Source organism: Elgaria multicarinata, chromosome 14, assembly GCF_023053635.1.
Source record: "Elgaria multicarinata webbii isolate HBS135686 ecotype San Diego chromosome 14, rElgMul1.1.pri, whole genome shotgun sequence".
NCBI lineage: Eukaryota > Metazoa > Chordata > Lepidosauria > Squamata > Anguidae > Elgaria > Elgaria multicarinata.
This window is the reverse complement of record NC_086184.1, coordinates 1,207,542-1,224,776: the sequence shown is the minus strand read 5'-3', so window position 1 is coordinate 1,224,776 and position 17,235 is coordinate 1,207,542. Positions and strand designations below refer to the sequence as shown.

The 17,235-nt window shown below is 51.3% G+C and overlaps 1 protein-coding gene across 1 annotated transcript; it reads left to right on the top strand.

Moving 5' to 3' along the window:
* Window positions 1-5,535: 5,535 nt before the first annotated feature.
* Window positions 5,536-17,168, top strand: GAS8 (growth arrest specific 8). The gene is made up of 11 exons (XM_063140863.1): window positions 5,536-5,587; window positions 6,573-6,686; window positions 7,724-7,921; window positions 8,568-8,774; window positions 8,949-9,003; window positions 10,100-10,305; window positions 10,825-10,992; window positions 11,880-11,966; window positions 14,425-14,634; window positions 16,192-16,257; window positions 16,833-17,168. The coding sequence occupies exons 1-11, from the start codon at window positions 5,585-5,587 to the stop codon at window positions 16,980-16,982; spliced, it is 1,464 nt and encodes a 487-aa protein (XP_062996933.1). The 5' UTR covers window positions 5,536-5,584; the 3' UTR covers window positions 16,983-17,168.
* Window positions 17,169-17,235: the final 67 nt, after the last annotated feature.

The following is a 17,235-nucleotide window of genomic DNA, read 5'->3' as shown; positions in this document are numbered from 1 at the left end:
AAAATAACCTTATTCCTGGGGTTCAGCCCAGCCTGGGAAGAGGCCTCTTTATGGGGCCTCCCATTCATGGGAAAATAACCTTATTCCTGGGGTTCAGCCCAGCCTGGGAAGAGGCCTCTTTATGGGGCCTCCCATTCATGGGAAAATAACCTTATTCCTGGGGTTCAGCCCAGCCTGGGAAGAGGCCTCTTTATGGGGTTTCCCCTTTATGGGAAAACTAGGTTTAATTCTGGGGTTCAGTCCAACCTGGCCAGCAAGTGCCCCCTTTATGGGGAAAAGTAGGCTTACTTCTGGGATTCACCAAAGCCTGGATCAAAGGCTCTACCTACATACAAGAGTCTTGTTATGAGGCAGAACTAGACATGATGGAATTGCTATTTATTTATTTATTTATTTATTGCATTTCTATACCGCCCAATAGCCGGAGCTCTCTGGGCGGTTCACACAAAAAAAATTAAAAAATTGCTAATGGATTTTGTGTCTTTTTTTCTTATTATTTTCTCTGCTACCGAGCTTTGGAGCGGCCCCGGTGCCATGGAGCAACACAAGGCTGAAAGCTAGAAGCGTCTGGATGAAGCTGCTGTGAGTACGAATGAGCCATCCCCAATCCAGCTACAGAAGCCTCGTCATGGACACACTGTCCAGGAGTTCTCAGTCTACCCCATTCCTTCGCTGGTTGGGGAGTTTCTGCGAGCTCTTCCCCCCAGCTCAAGGGACTTCTTTAGCTGGGGAGGCCAAAGGGGAGCATGGGCATTGACTTTGTTCCCCATTCCCTCCCCAGCCCTGGCGAATGAGCCAACAACACTTATGGAAGGCCCGGTTCATTTTGAAGAACACCTGGATTAGAAGGTGCGTCTCTGGATATGGAGAAGAGTAAGTTTTATGTTGCGTTAGTGTTGGTGTTTGATCCCTTCCTGTTGGTAATTGTGCATTTTCACTCCCCAGCTCCCTCGGCACCAGATATGGACGCAGGATGCTGCCTCGGCTGGGTTGGCTGAAAACTACATGGACATTTTACTCTGCTCACCGCCTCGTGGAGGGATTGAAGAAAATGTTTATTTCAAAGGCATGAGCCCACCTTATCCAATGCAGGGATAGATAGGACATATGTCGTGAGCAAACACTCCATTTCCAATTTAAACATTCCATCTGCACTATTTAAGGAAGTGCACTGTGGATGGGACTGGGGCTCTACACACTGTAAGGAGTGAGCCATTCAGACGATCTGTTCAAGCCCAGTTCCAACGTGTCGGACTCAACAATTCATGTCATCTCTGAGCTCTCACGCTGCATTCTGTCTCTCTAGTCTCTCCGTTGCAAGCCAGCCACTTTGGGGTCTGCTCCGAATGACCTGGAATGGGAAGATGCTCTCCCACAGGTTTGTCAGTGTTTGTGCAGCCCTTTGGTCCAGGGATTGTGTTCTCTGGGGAGATGTGGGGACAGAGCTGGCAGTGGTTCCCCTGGTGTTGCCTGTTTGGAGTGGTCCTATAGGGCTGAGTTTCTGTCAGAGGGGCAGGAACAGATATGGCGGTATTGCCGGGCTTAGCAGTAGTGATGGATCATTTGGTGTGTTGAGGCTGCTAGGTTGAGGCGTGTCATGATGGAGAGCGGTCTGTCGGTGTTTGGTACAGTGAGGCGTTCACATGCCTGTCATGGACAGTGGTGTCCAGATGTGCCACCGACAGACCTTTGGGGGAGCATTTCCCCATTTCAGGTCATTGGGTAACACACCTCAAAATGGCTGACCTGCCACAGAGAAACTTGAGAGACAGAATGCAGCGTGAGACTTCAGACTTGACATACCTTGTTCATTTCCACGCCTTGGAACACAGTTTGAACACTTGGTCTGACCGGCTCCTCCTTACAGTGTGTAAAGCCCATGTCCCATCTTGCAATTCAATTCCTTTCATATTGTAGATGATGCTTGAAATTGGAATGGAGTCTTTGCTTTCTACCTACCTGGGACTGACTTTTCTATCTTGCTTCTATTCATTCCTACACTTGACAAAGTGGTTTCGGCCCACAAAATCTCATGCCTACGTCATAAAACATGGTTAGTCTTTAAATTGCTACAGCCACTTTATGGTTGTCATACTACAGAGTAACACACCTGCTCAATTAGAATCTGTAGCTTATTGCTGGCCTTCCCTTGTGCCTGGCAAGTCTCCCCTTCATTGAGTTAACTAGGCTTATTTCTGGTGTTCAAGTGTACTAAGCTCCAGAACATGAATGAATGGAGTTGGATTGCAGCGCATTCTTGTTGGATGACATTAAATATAGCTGAGACAGATCACAGAAGGGCTAAGGATGTGGAGAAGCCGAATGAGCAGGAAAGAAAGCAGCTTTATAAACCCCAGAGAACGCGGAGAGAGAGAAGGAGGAGGTCTGATAGAACTGAAGAAGGCCTCAAGGAAGCCTCAATGAGACTATTGGACTCTAATTAATAATGAACTGTGAAAGTGGGAAAGATTGTCAGGTCTCATTTGTGCTTTAGTTAAAGTGTTGGCTTCTCTGATGATGTGTTTTAAATCATTTTAATACAGTATTTAAATCTTTGTTCTGATTTACTGTTACATTCATTGCTCTGGAATCTGTTTTAGATGTGGAGTGATATGCAAATTTTGTAAATAAACAATAAAAATATAGAACGGGTGTGGTTTTTAAAAAACATTTACAGGCACTGTGAAGTGGCAGAATAAGTATATCAAACGTACAACTATGCTGAGGGATTTCAAATTAGACAGGTGATAAATCTAATTAATTTGAACAAAACGCCACTAGATAATGGAATGTATAAGAATTAGCAAAAATAAAATTCAAGGCCTCCCCTCTAACAATTTTAAAAGCAAAAGACTTTTGAAATCCATTCTTACATGTAACACACTCAAAATATAGAGAAAATGGTAACATTTCCACCCCTTCTAGCAGTCTTACTACAACTGAATTTTTGTGATGAATGTTCTCACGTTAGTACATACAGGCCCAGATTATTTAGGATAATGGTTTTATTTGTGAGAATTACCTCGAAAACAAGTCCTCAGCTGAAAGACCAGTGAGATAATGGTAAATGTTACAATTACACCAGGTCCTCCACTAAGTACCAACCCTACAGTTTAAAAAAAGCCATTAATGGCATTTGAACAATTGATACTTGTACCTGAACTGCTAGGCAAAGGCCTCATATCCAACATACATAGAGTATTAGTCATGGAATCAAGGGGCAACATAGGGCTGAAAGAAATATGGGAATGTGACATACAGGAAGGAGAAGAAATATAATGAAAAATGTCAGTTTCAGGGAAAATGTAAACCGCCCAGAGAGCCCTGGCTATGGGAGCAGTATATAAGTGTAATTAAATAAATAAATAAATAAATAAATAAATAAATAAAACAGCTTGAAGGTAATACTTAACCCTGATAACTTTTAAGTCATATAGATATGACATCACTGTATTTATACAATAGGAGTACACAGGGATCCTAAATTGACATTTCTATCTTTAGAGGCCCTAATGAATATTTACCAGACAAAGAAATGCTGGGTTTTATGGTGGTAGCATCCTCTCAAGTAATAGCAAAGAATTGGAAGGAATCTATAGACCTGTGAATGGTAATGTGGTATAACTACCTTTGGAACATTTTGTAAGCTGACAATTTAAACAGAGACGGTTGCAAAGACAACAGAAAGACTCAGATACCTTCTGTACAATTTGATATTTAATCTAAATGTATACATTTTATTTAGAAACAGGACTCCCTTAGAAGACCATTAGCACGTCAAAAACTTAAGTTCCTCTGTTCATCACTGTAAACATATACATGGGGAGGATGTGAACAGGCTGTGAGAAGACCCTACCCATGAAAATATACTTTATTAGGAAAATTTACTAGGATCATGGTGAATAGAACAATGAAAATACCAACTCATTTTAGTTACCTAAAAAACCCTCAATGCTTTTTTGACTGGTTAAATTGTCACCCCTCATACACAAGCTTAAGAAAGAGATGAAAAACAAAAAACAGCCAGTATATTAATGCATCGATAGTGCAAATATAGCGCCACAAGAACGTCTCACTTCACACATGAGAAGCATGCCCCATTGCTAGCTCTTTCCCCCTAGTATCTGGACATACAGCACTTAAAACAGAACCTGTGTGCTCAGAAGTAGGACTATGGATAGCAGATACTAGGAGAAAAATAGAGAAAGCAATTACTTCAGCACCTTGCTGGTGGACTTCTCAGAAGCCAGATGCTGGCCTTGGTGGAGTGCATTTTAGAACCCCCAAGTTCAAGCCATGAGAAGCTCATCTTATAATCAACTTACACTTGAATCCGTGCAGGTTCCTAGTCTAGGGTGACCCTATGAAAAGGAGGACAGGGCTCCTGTATCTTTAACAGTTGCATAGAAAAGGGAATTTCAGCAGGTGTCACTTGTATATATGGAAAACCTGGTGAAATTCCCTCTTCATCACCACAGTTAAAGCTGCAGGAGCTATACTAGAGTGACCAGATTTAAAAGAGGGCAGGGCACCTGCAGCTTTAACTGTGGTGATGAAGAGGGAATTTCACCAGGTTCTCCATATATACAAATGACTCCTGCTGAACTTTCCTTTTCAATACAGCTGTTAAAGATACAGGAGCCCTGTCCTCCTTTTCATAGGCTCACCCTATCCTAGTCCATCTTTTTGTAATTAAGCAAGTCTTGGATATGTTTTGTTGCGGAGTGGAATGGGAGGACAGTCCTTGCACCATGGATATCAATGGCTTCGTACTTCACATTCAAAGCATTTTAAAGGAGGCACTGCCTAAAATACTGCTTTCCAAGGCCATGTTTGGGTGGGCACGTACCCCTGGCCCTGGTCATGGCCCCTGGGGCTGGACATGGTGGGCACAGCCTCCAACCATGTTGTCCTCCTTTTTGGTTTCCAAAATATGGTCAGCCTATGTAAACCGCCCAGAGAGCTCTGGCTGTGGGGGCGATATATAAGTGTAATAAATAAATAAATAAATAAATACTCGGAAGCAAGCCCCACAGAGTTCAATGGGGCTTACTCCCGGGAAAGGGGGTACAGTGCTGCACCCTAACAGGAATCTGAAATCTCTGCTCCTTCTACACTTCCTTCCTTCCTTCTTTTCGTGGTTCCACACCCACGCACTCCGTTTTGTAAGTTGTAAAACTTTCTTATATAATATTGTATTGTGTATGCATTTCAGCAGTGTTTGTTTGTTTTAGTATCTGGGGACGCAACTCGCTAAGATAGTTTATTATATGAAGCAGAATATACATATCACAAATAAATAAAGTTAGGCAGCGCGCAAGTACGGATAAAGTTGGTGGGAATGGAAACAACAAAACAACATCAATCATAACGATGAAGATGTTGTTGATGATGATGATGATGATGATGATGACGGCAGAGGCAAATGAGTGAAAACTCCCCCTCCCTCCTGGTTGCTAGGGCTGGGGCTCGTTGCCAGGGGCGGGCCCGGTGGACCCAGACCTCTCGCGAGATTTGGCGGCGGTTGCTGGGCGACGCGGCAACTCCGGGCCTGGGCAGCCGAAGGGGCGCCTCTGTTGGTACCATGGTGAGTTGTGGGGGGAAGAAGTGGGGCGGGGGAAAAGTGGGGGGGCTGCCGGCCGCCTGCCCGGCCCCCATCCTGCCAGGAGCCTCCTCTCCTCGAATCTGAATCCCAACTGGGGCTGGGCGCGCTCAGAGCGAACGCGCACTCTGCACATGCTCGGCGGCACTCTGTCCTGCATTATTCTCCTTCCGCACGTGCCAGGCTTGAGCCCTGCTCCACGCCTGCAGCTCCGCTGTGCCCGGGCTCCACTTCCACAGCCATGCTGGGGCTCCTGCCTGCAGAAGTGGGGGGATGCACTCTGCACATGCTCGGGGACACTCTTTCCTTTATTATTCTCGTTTTCCCAGGCTAGGCCTGAGCCCTGCTAAGCCTCCATGCCCGCTACGCCCTGGCATCTCCCTGCAAGGGTCCCCCACCCCCCAACCTTTCCCAATCTGCAGGGGCCTCCTGGCACCTTCCCTACCGGGGCCAGCCAGCTGCCCAAAGGCACTGGTCGTTGTTGCTGTCCAGGGATGAATAGGGTGGCCCTATGGAAAGGAGGACAGGGCTCCTGTGTCTTTAACACTTGTATTGAAAAGGGAATTTCAGCAAATGTCATTGGTATATATGGGGAACCTGGTGAAATTCCCTCTTCATCACAACAGTTAAAGCTGCAGGAGCCCTGCCCTCTTTTAAATCTGGTCACTCTAGTATAGCTCCTGCACCTTTAACTGTTGTGATGAAGGCAGCATTTCATCAGCTTCTCCATTTATACAAATGACACCTGCTGAAATTCCCTTGTTGATGCAACTGTTAAAGACACAGGAGCCCTGTCCTCCTTTTCCTAGGGTCACCCTAGGGATGAAGGTGCAGGATCGCCAGCATCAGGGCAGGGGGATTTCCCGGCACGGCTCCCGACAGCCTCCTTCCTTCCACTTCTTGCACTCAGCACAACACGGGTGTTTTTCTCCCCTTCTCTCCGCTCCCCTCTCCCCCCCCCCTTTTCCAGGCACCCAAAAAGAAAGGCGAGAAGAAAGCTGGCGGCAGCAGCAAAAAGGGCAAAGGTGCGAAAGGTTCGCCAGTGGTGGATGCTGTCCCCCCGGAGAGCATGTCGAAAGAGCAGGTGAGCAGGGGTCAGGTGGGGCTGGAGCATTGTGCCAGGACAACTGAGAGGCTGCATTCTCAAAAGCAGCAAGGTAGCAGGAAGGTTTAGCCAGAAATGTTTAGGTAGATCGATGCCTACAGATCTCCTGGAGGTTATTTAGGATGTTTCTTATCCTGGGAACTGTGGGGGATGATTTCTGGGATGCTTCGGCCTTCGCTGATTGTCTCTGAGCTTCCCGGCTGAGATGGGGCTGGAAGCAAGACCAGTATGGGCCACCCAGTCGCTCAGTGGGCTTTGATGGCTGCTCTCCCCTATTTCTGGGACACTCCAGATATCCCACTGCACCAAGGATACAAAAAGTATAGGAGGGCAGTGTTGAGAGAAGCCCAGGATTGTCTGGGTCCTTCCTTCCCTATGCTCTATGAAGAGAACCCTATGAAGAGAGACTGAAAGAACTGGGCATGTTTAGCCTGGAGATGAGAAGATTGAGGGGAGACATGAGAGCACTCTTCAAAGACTTAAAAGGTTGTCACACAGAGGAGGGCCAGGATCTCTTCTCGATCCTCCCAGAGTGCAGGACACGGAATAACGGGCTCAAGTTACAGGAAGCCAGATTCCAGCTCCCTAGATAACCGGTTCCATTGTTGTACTGCTCTAACAGTCAGGAATTTTTTCCTGATGTCCAGCTGGAATCTGGCTTCCTGTAACTTGAGCCCGTTATTCCGTGTCCTGCACTCTGGGGTGATGGAGAAGAGATCCTGGCCCTCCTCTGTGTGACAACTTTTCAAGTATTTGAAGAGTGCTACCATGTCTCCCCTCAATCTTCTGTTATCCAGGCTAAACATGCCCAGTTCTTTCAGTCTCTCTTCATAGGGCTTTGTTTCCAGATGTAAGTGTTGCACCCATCTTGGTGGCAGACCCAGGCCTTGCCACGGCCAGCCTCTGAATTCTTCATCTCAGAAAAGCACAGCACCAAGTGGCAGCGATGCTGGGTTCCCTGTCTGCCCACCCGGCTCCAGCCCTGCTGTCGACTGACCCTCTTCTTGGCCCTGCAGCTGGAGGACCACATTGGGCGCATTCGGGAGGAACTGGACCGTGAGCGGGAAGAACGCAACTACTTCCAGCTGGAGCGGGACAAGATCCACACCTTCTGGGAGATCACTCGGCGGCAGCTGGATGAGAAGAAGGCGGAGCTTCGCAACAAGGACCGTGAGATGGAGGAGGCCGAAGAGCGTCACCAGATAGAGATCAAGGTGAGGACTCTCTGGGCTTGGCTGCCTCCTTTTCCCTCCCCCGCCGTCTCCTGAATAGCACAGAGCCACTCTCAGCTAAATAATAATAATAATAATTAATAATTTATTTATTTATTTCTTACTCACCTCTCCCTCTGGATCAAGGCGGGGATCAACACAAAATACAAAAATATTATAAAATACATAAAACTGATTAAAACATATAAAACTAATACATTATTAAAATAACAGCCAGACATCTTAAAACTCGACTGGGTAGGCCTGCTGGAAGGGATCAGTCTTTACAGCTGTCTTAAACTCAGAGAGAGTATTAAGCCGACGAGTCTCCTCTGGCAGGCCGTTCCACAGTCTGGGAGTGGCAGAAGAGAATCTAGAATCTAAAACTAGAATCTAGTTTTAGCTGGCCGAAGGAAATTCTTCCCAGAGGACCCGAGTGTGCGGGGGGAAGGGGGCGGATTGTACAGGAGGAGGCGATCCCGCAGGTAACCTGGGCCCAAATCATGTAGGGGTTTAAAGGTAATAACCAACACTTTATGCTTCGCCCGGAAACTAAGTGGCAGCCAGTGAAGTGGTTTTAAAGTTGGCTTCTGGCAAGGTATCCCTGCAGATGGGGAGTAACTTCTCTCTGGTCTCCCGTTTGCCTCAGGTGTACAAGCAGAAAGTGAAGCACCTGCTCTATGAGCACCAGAACAACCTCACCGAGCTGAAGGCGGAGGGGACCGTCTCGATGAAGCTGGCCCAGAAGGACCACCGGTCCCAGGAAATGGAGATGCGGAAGGACATGCGCACTCTGAAGGTGGATCTGAAAGAGCAGGAGCTCGCCAACGAGATGGTGGTGAAGAACCTCCGGCTGGTATGTCCGGAACGCTGCTGGGCTGGGCCCGGTCTGGGGTGGGGGGGCACCCCGAGCCTCAGCTGTTCCCCCAGAGCCAGGCGGCCTTCGCTGTGCTTCTGAGCTTGGGAGGGGGCGGGGGCGGCCCTTTGCGTTTGCCAAATCGGGCCCTAACCAGCCTCGTCACCTTGGCAGAAACAACAAGAGGATATGACACGGCTGCGCAATGACTTTGAGAGGCAAGTGAGAGGTCAGTGCTGGATTTGCCTCCGGGAGCTCCAGGAGCCACGTCCCTTTTGTGTCCCGGGCTCAGCAGGCCCCCGTGCCCCTTCTTCCCTTCGGTGCCCTTCGCACACAGAGCCAGCGATGTGGGAGCGAGGACCCTGGGGCCCAATTCCACAAGTCTGGGAAGCGTGCGTGTGAATATTTGTAAGCCCGGTGAGTGAGGCTCATCCCCTGGGCCTCTTGCATGCTGCGTGTGTGTGCATGTGTGAGTGAGTGAAGGTGGTCGTAGTTATTGGGTATCAGCTTGGTCGGCAGTGGAGGCTAGCATAGGTAGGGCCCGTCTTGCATAGCATAGGTAGGGCCCGTCTTGCATAGCAACCCGTGTTCCGAATGTTCAGCATCCGTTCAAAGGAATAACCTGGGAGCTTGTTTGAATTGCCCCAGGCGTTGTAAGGATGAACACAGCAACACCTGTAAGCTCCTTCTCCAATTGAAGGTGCTGCAGGGATGAGAATTACGTAGTCATAGAAATGTGCTGTCTATTTGCTAGCCGGCCTTAGGAAAAGAAACATCTCTCCTGCTCTTCTAGTGACTGCATTACACAGGGAGGTTTACAATTTAAAATCACTTAAAACAACCCGTTCAGTTACAATACAATAAAAAATATAACAAAGGCAGAGAACACACATAAATCTTTAAATAAAAGATCAGGAATTTAGTGAGGCAAAAGCCTGCCGGAATGAAAACGTCTTCAACGACTGGCTAAAGGCAGCCAGAGAGGGAGCCACCCGAGCTTCACAGGGCAAGGTGTGTTCTGCAGTGCTGGTGCAGCCACTGAGAAGGCCCTGACTCTGTCTTTGCGGGGAGCTTTGTAGAATGCCAGGCTGCCCCAGCCCGTCCTCCGACTCCGGCAGAGCTCTTTCTGTGTGTGTGTGGGTGGTGTGAGCGTCTCCCGTGCCTTTGGGCGAACCTGGCAGCCCTCTCCATGGTGCCAGTGGGCACCCTGCTCCGTCTTCTCTTCCCACAGCCTAGAGCAACAGGCCACAGGCGGAGGCATCCTTAGCCTTGCTGCCTGCTTGCCTGGCGGAGCACTCAGCCCGCCCCGGGTGCTGCTCCCCCAGAGATCGAGGCCAAGTACGAGAAGAAGATGCGTGTGCTGCGGGACGAGTTGGACCTGCGCAGGAAGACTGAAATCCACGAGATCGAGGAGAGGAAGAACGGCCAGATCAACACACTGATGAAGAACCACGAGAAGGCCTTCAGCGACATCAAGAACTACTACAACGATGTCACCCTGAACAACCTGGCCCTCATCAACACCCTCAAGGTAAAAGCCTGCATCTCATGGCACCCTCCCCCAGCGAGGCTGCTGTGGTCAAGTAGCTGGAGGTCAGAGGGCTGGAGGGCACTGGGGGTTGGTTTATGCTTTGGCTGAATGACGCTGTCGCTGAAGAGCTGCCCCCTGGTTGCACTTGTGGAAATATTTTGTGTCCTGGAACTGTTCTTCCCCTTCTGCCTTCCACGATGGCCCAACCCTTGTGGTCACGGAGGCTGCCTGCCCCTTTCCCTGTCTGGAGAAATGGGCCGTTCCGCTGCTTTGCTAGCCCTGTTGTTGCCTCTCGTGTCTCGCTTGGAAAGGGGTTCCATTGACTTCACTTGGCCAGTTGAAGGACTGGGCGTGCAGTTGGGAAGATCAGGACCGTTACTTATTTGGGCTTGGGGCGGAGGGAGCACCCCCCCCCCCCCGTGCGAGGGAACCTGTTCCAGGGAGACAGCCGGGTCAGGTGGGACGGCGTCAGGTGACTGCTTCTGAGGACTGAGACGCTCCTTCTGCCCTGGAGAATAGGAGCAGATGGAGGAGATGAAGAAGAAGGAGGACCACCTCGAGAAGGAGATGGCCGAAGTGATGTTGCAGAACAAAAGGTTGGCGGAGCCACTACAGCGAGCCCGGGATGAGGTGGCCGAGCTGCAGAAGAAGCTGGCCCACTACGAGAAAGACAAGACCATGCTGGCGGTAAGTCCCAGGGCTCAGCGCTCACGGGGGTCTCAACGTTGCCGCCTCCTGCGTGGCCTGAGCAGTGAGCTTTGGGCTGCTCATTGGGGCCGGCTGCTGCTTAGCTGTGGGCGGCAGCCTCGGACCCATCTCTGCACCGGCCGACGTTCACACCGCATCCTTTCCTTTCTACCATAAACTACTCTAGTAGTAACCTGCATTTCACGTCACCTTCTATCCTGATGGGCAAAGTGTTACAACACCTTCCATTGTAACCGTTGCCCAGCATTTGTATTTATCAGCCTCTTAAAATAATGGTTGAAGCCCTGGGGTTACTTGGACTGCCACTGTTACTACCATTCTGCACAACCAGAGAGCTCTTCTATTTATTTACTGTATTTATATCGCAGCCGGCTAACACAAGTTATCCAGGTAGTTCAAAATAACGTTAAAACAGAGTTGAAACCAGAAGTAATTGAAAACGCAGATGTTAACCTGAGGGGGCCAGACTAAAAGCCGCAAGTTATTTAACAGGGCTGGGTGATTCAATAGATCTCCACTTGGCATCCAAAAGACCACAGTTGCAGAATCTCTGAACTAAGTTGTTTTTATCAACGCTGCACTTGTGCGTGTTTTACAGGACCAGGGATTTGAAGCGAAACTCAGAGGCGTGGGGAGCAGAGCAAGCTGCTGCAGCACAGCCTTCCCCAACCTGGCGCCCTCCAGAAGTGTTGGACTGCAGCTCCCAGCCAGCATGGCCATTGCCTGGGAATGATGGGAATTGCAGTCCAACGCATCCGGAGGGCGCCAGGTTTCTCCAGTACCTTCCTGTTTACCCAAACACGCTCCTCTGCCTCAGGAACGGCCCTCCTTTTAACCCCTTCCCTTCCCTTCTCTTCCCTCCCCAGAGCATACGAGCCCGCCTGAAAGTCACCGAGAAGGACCTCAAGGGACTCCAATGGGAGCACGAGGTGCTGCAGCAGAGGTTCAGCAAGGTGAGGCCAAGAGTCCGTATTTACACCAGGGTTTCCCCACCTGATGCCCTCTAGATGGTCTAGACTCCCAGTTCCAAGCAATGCGCTCTACACAGGGCTACCTTTGTGCCTAGTCCGGAAACTTCAACTAGTTCAAAATATGGCAGCCAGGCTGGTCACTGGTACACCTAGGGGTGACCACATCACACCAGTCTTAAAATCTCTTCACTGGCTGCCGATTAGTTTCCGGGCGAAGTATAAAGTGTTGGTTTTCACCTTTAAAGCCCTACGTGGTTTGGGGTCCAGGCTACCTGCAGGGTCGCCTTCTCCTGTACAATCCGCCCCGCACACTCAGGTCCCCTGGGAAGAATTTACTCCAGCCAACAAAAACAAGGCTGACAACTATCACCCACAGGACCTTTTCTTCTGCCGCTCCCAGTTTGTGGAACGGCTTTGCCAGGAGAGATTCGTCAACTTAGCAGTTTTCCGGAATTTAAGAAAGCCATAAAGACTGATCTCTTCCGGCAGGCCTCCCCAGTTGAATTTTAAGATGCATTTTTTAATGGTGTGCTGCCTTTAGTGATGCACTGGTTTAAAACGTTTGAATTAGTTGTATGTATTTTATGGGGTTTTTATTTGTGTTGTACCCCGCCTCGATCCAGAGGGGGAGGCGGGTAACAAATTATTATTATTATTATTATTATTATTATTATTATTATTATTATTATTCCTGACAATGGACCATGCTGGCTGGGGCTCATGGGAGATGAAGTCCAAAGCATCTGGAGGGCACCAGGTTGGGAAAGCTGACTTATGCTCCAATGGATCTCAGTGTCACAGGAGATGGGGCGGGAAATTTGGGTGTGTTGCATTGTGTTCTGGGACATGGTGGCAGGGAACTGCCAGGCACAGGCCCATTTTCTGCGGATATCCAGTGCAGCCCCATGACAGTGCTGCCCCCCCCCAGGTATTTGGTGAGGGGGGAGTTGTAAGCCTGAGCTGGGGCTGTCTGGGACGCCCCAACAGCTTCCGGCATCCCTTTTGTCTCTGACTTGAACTCTGCAAATCTCTGCAGTGGTGCAGGAAGGATTGGGAATAAGGCTGCCCAGAGTGTCCAGGCCCCAGCCAATCCCAGGGTGTTTTCCGCTCGGATTGCTGGAGAAGCTGGACTTTGGGCCTGACTGAGCTGCCAGTAGAATGTCTCCCCAGTGGCAGTTGCTGCTGTGACCCAACGGAAGGAAGGGATGCTGCACCGGAGGCGGAACAGTTCTTCTCCCCTCTGCAGGGGGGCTGTGGGGTGAGCCCCAGCGAGCCAGCGAAGGGAACGTTCCCCCCAGCATGGCTCATTGAGGCAGGAGCCTCATTGGCAATTCAGCCTCATTTAGAGACCTCGTTAGCCGCTTGTCATGAAGAAAGCAGCCTAGGGAAACTGGCTGTAGTGGCTGTGTGTTAATGAGGGGCTCCCTTACTCACTAGCAGCAGGTCAGGCTGCCTCTTTCCCTGCTGCTGCCAGGCCCTGCTCCTGCCAGCTGCATCGGTGAAAACAGGAGCCCTTTTCTGTCCCCGGAGGCATTCTGCGGCCCAGCTCCGGAGGCCTTTCTCCACTGCCTGCGTTGCTGGGTGGCCCCTTTCTGGGCCAGGGTTGCTGCAGCTCTCCGGCTCCTGAGAAGAGCCAGAGTCTGCGTGCTGCGGATGAGGACTGCTCCAGAGCTGCCGCCTGGGGCTGCCTCTTCCTGACAGGGATCACCGCGTGGCCGTGCGTGAACATCTGCGTTGGGCTCCCTGACATTTTCCCAGGCGCATATCAAGGGGGACGGTTTGGGCTGATGTTAGCCTGAACACCGCAAGCGCTGCATGGTGCCTCCTCACTTTCCTCCACCACCCTCTCTCCTGTCCTGAGCCGCTGCCTCCGAGCTCTGCAGGGCCCTCCCGTGGGGATTCCACAAAGCCCAAACATTGGCATCTTTGGGAACGATTGCAAAACATTTTAATTTGGCTTGGTGCTTGTGTCGGCCGAGGGGGCTGGTGGTTCATATTTTAATTTGTTTTGTCGTTATAGAGTAGCTCTTCTGTTTGCATTGGCTGTTGGAGCGTAAGGAGATGCCTTATTCTTTAAATCAGCCCATTGATCCATCAGGCCCAGTATTGCTGACACTGACTGGCAGCAACAGCTCTCCAGGGTTTGAGGTCGAAGGTCTTTCCCAGCCCTACCTGGAGATGCCAGGATTGCACCTGGGGCCTTCTGCGTGCCAAGCAGGGGCTCCTCCACCGCGTGGGGGTCCTCCCCCTTTGCATTTTGCTTACCTCCCCAGAGCGTTTGAACTGGACAAGCAAACCTCCCACCGCCGCCACCAGCGTGCACACACCCCGTAGTCATTCACCAGACGTCCGGTGCTGGAGCTGCCTTTACCACCCCGTCAGTGCTGAGGCTTGGAGCAGTGCTCTCGATGACCCGGAGTTTGGTGGTTGTCTTTACCAGGTGCAGGAAGAGCGAGATGAGCTGTACGAGAAATTCACCAAAGCCATTAACGAGGTGCAGCAGAAAACCGGCTTCAAGAACTTGTTGCTGGAGCGGAAGCTGCTGGGTCTCTCCAGCATCCTGGAGAAGAAGGAGGTGCAGCTCAACGAGGTGCTCGCTGCCTCCAACCTGGATCCCAGCGCCCTCACCGTGGTCACCCGCAAGCTGGAGGTACCGTGCCCGACCCCCAGGGGGATTACTTACGAAATACATCTTTTATACAGGCCTTCAATTTAAAAAAATCGCTGGGCAAAAACGAACCAGGCTGGCTCCTTTTTGCTGCTGAGGTGAAGCTACCCATGCATGCCTCGGTGAGAACTGAAGCGGCCAAGTGCCCTCGTTGCTGTGTTGCCAAGACTGTGCTTCCTGCTCTGCTCCCACTCTCCCATGGAGGGGGAGCGCTCCAAGCTGCCTCCTCTGCCTGACGTCACCTGGGACTGTCCGAATCTTCTAACTGCCCGAGAGCCTCAGGACCAGTAGCTGCATGCCAAGTCTCCATCTTCATCTGCCCGGGGGTTTCTCCCATTGCTGATTCCCCTGCTGTCCTGTCTCCTTGCTCAGCCTCCATTTCCTAACGGCTGAGGCATGGAGCAGTGCTCCCTGTGCTTCCAAAACATGCCCCTGGCCAGCCAGGGGACCAGGGATACCAGAGCATCCCTCACGTTCCGTGCTTCCAGGACACCTCCCCTGTGCACGCGCACACACGCACTGCCCGGCATCCTCCCCACTGTGCCAGTCCTTGGGTTCAAGGGCAGCCCCCGAGAGGCAAACAAACGTAGCTTATGTGGCCGCCTCCCTCCTTGGGCTGCCTCTCCTGGCCGGTCAGTGGTGCTCCTGACGGGATGGAAATAAATGTCTCCGGTGACTCGAGCCGTCTGGGAATGGGGGTGAGCAACTTGCGCGTTCCAAGCACTGGTGGCGCCAGTAACTGGAGATGCTGCCCAACAGATGCTGCCCAGAGGCCGGCCCTCCCTCCCTCCCTCCCTCCCTCCCTCCCTCAGCTGCTTCGCACATTCCTGCGTTCAGCTGCTGCTTGTGCAGGAGACGCAGCCCCAGGGAACGTCCAGCACGTCACTTTGGGCTGATGTTAGCCCTGGATCCTGGACCAAGCGGGGCAAAAATGGTCTCGCAGCAGGAACTCCAGGACACAGCTTGCCTCTCCTGGTATTGGTGGGGGCCCCAGCGGAGCCCAGGTGAGCTTTGGCAAGCCTTGACTGGAGTCACGAGGAGCAAGTGGTCCTGGATCCCGGTTCTCCTTGGAAGGAGAGAGGAAGGATGTCTAGAAGAGGCTCATAATTCCCTGTTGCTGTACGCTTTGCTTTGCCCTGGATCCTGGACCAAGCAGGGAGTACAAGTACGGAATTTGCCATTTGATTCAGAATGCAACGTCCTGCATAATGCCAGGTTGCATTTCATTCATTTTAAAGGCTTCTAGCCTTCACTGCTCCAGAAAGAACTTGAAAATATGTGGGCAGTCCCTAGTGAAATCTTAGAAGCCAGCGAGAGGCCGCTAGGGTGTTCCGCTGCATTTATTCAGTGTGCCGAGTTTGGGGACGGGAAAGAGGCAAATACCAGGCTGTGCTGGAGGAGGTGACTCCCCCTCCCTTGCCTAGGCCAGCACTGGCTCATAAAGGGATGGTCAGAGACCACCACCACCACCCCAGAAGCCTGCTGGGCTCGTTCCTTCCCACTCCGTAATTTTAACGTGCAGGTGATCTTCCCTCACAGGATGTGCTTGACTCCAAAAACAATGCCATCAAGGACTTGCAGTATGAGCTGGCCAGAGTGTGCAAGGTAAGAGCTGTGCCCCAGAGGACCCTCTTGTGTGTGCTGGAGCGGAGGGTGAGTCGCTGCTCGCTCCACTCTTGGCTAAGGAAGGAAAGGGTTCCCCTAGCTCCTATGCTCAGGACACTTGGGATTTCGTAATGCTCTCGTCAAAGTCCTTTATCTTCTCAGCCGTCACAATCTCCCGTGGCACTGAGTTCCATAGGTTAACTATGTACATACAGCATGCAGAAGCACTGCCTCTGGCCTTGCTCAGGCCCATTTCCTAGGCCAGTGTCCCACGATCCACCCTCCACCTCACAGATTTGAATCCCTGTATCGTATCCCGCCACATGCTTCTAAGCCAAAGAGTCCCAGCTGTCTTAAGCATTGGTTCCCTGCGGGGCCCCAGCCTGCGGTCATGTTAGTTGCCCTTTTCCTGCTCTCTTGCATGCTTTTGAGGAGAGACGAATGGAGCAGCCACCGTCCTGGGCAGCCCCTCCCAGCGTGGGGGCACGGCGGGCGTTGGGCAGTAGCATTGCAATACGGGGCGCCCCGTCCCGCCCCTCCACCTGCACCCTCACATTCTCTCCCTCCCCTTGCAGGCTCACAACGACTTGCTGCGGACGTACGAGGCCAAACTGGCAGCCTTCGGCATCCCCTTGGACAATTTGGGCTTCAAGCCTCTGGAGACCTCTGTGTTCGGCCACACGTTGGGCCAAGGCCCGGCGGGGTTTGTCTCCACCCCCACGTAGCAGAGCCCGGCCTCATCCTTCGGAGCACCTTCTTCTGCCTTTGCCTTACGTGTGAGCCGGCTCTGCGCTCCCGTTCCCGCGGTGGCTGTGAAGTGGAAGAGAAGAGAGGAGGCAGCAGCACCTGGGAAGGGATTGGGGCCGGCCCAGCCCTCTTTTGCATTAAACTGGCCCTGGCATTGGCTTTTCATGCCTGGTCACCTGCAGAGGCCTCCTGTTTCTTTCCCTCATCCTTCAAGGAACAGCTTGGGTACTC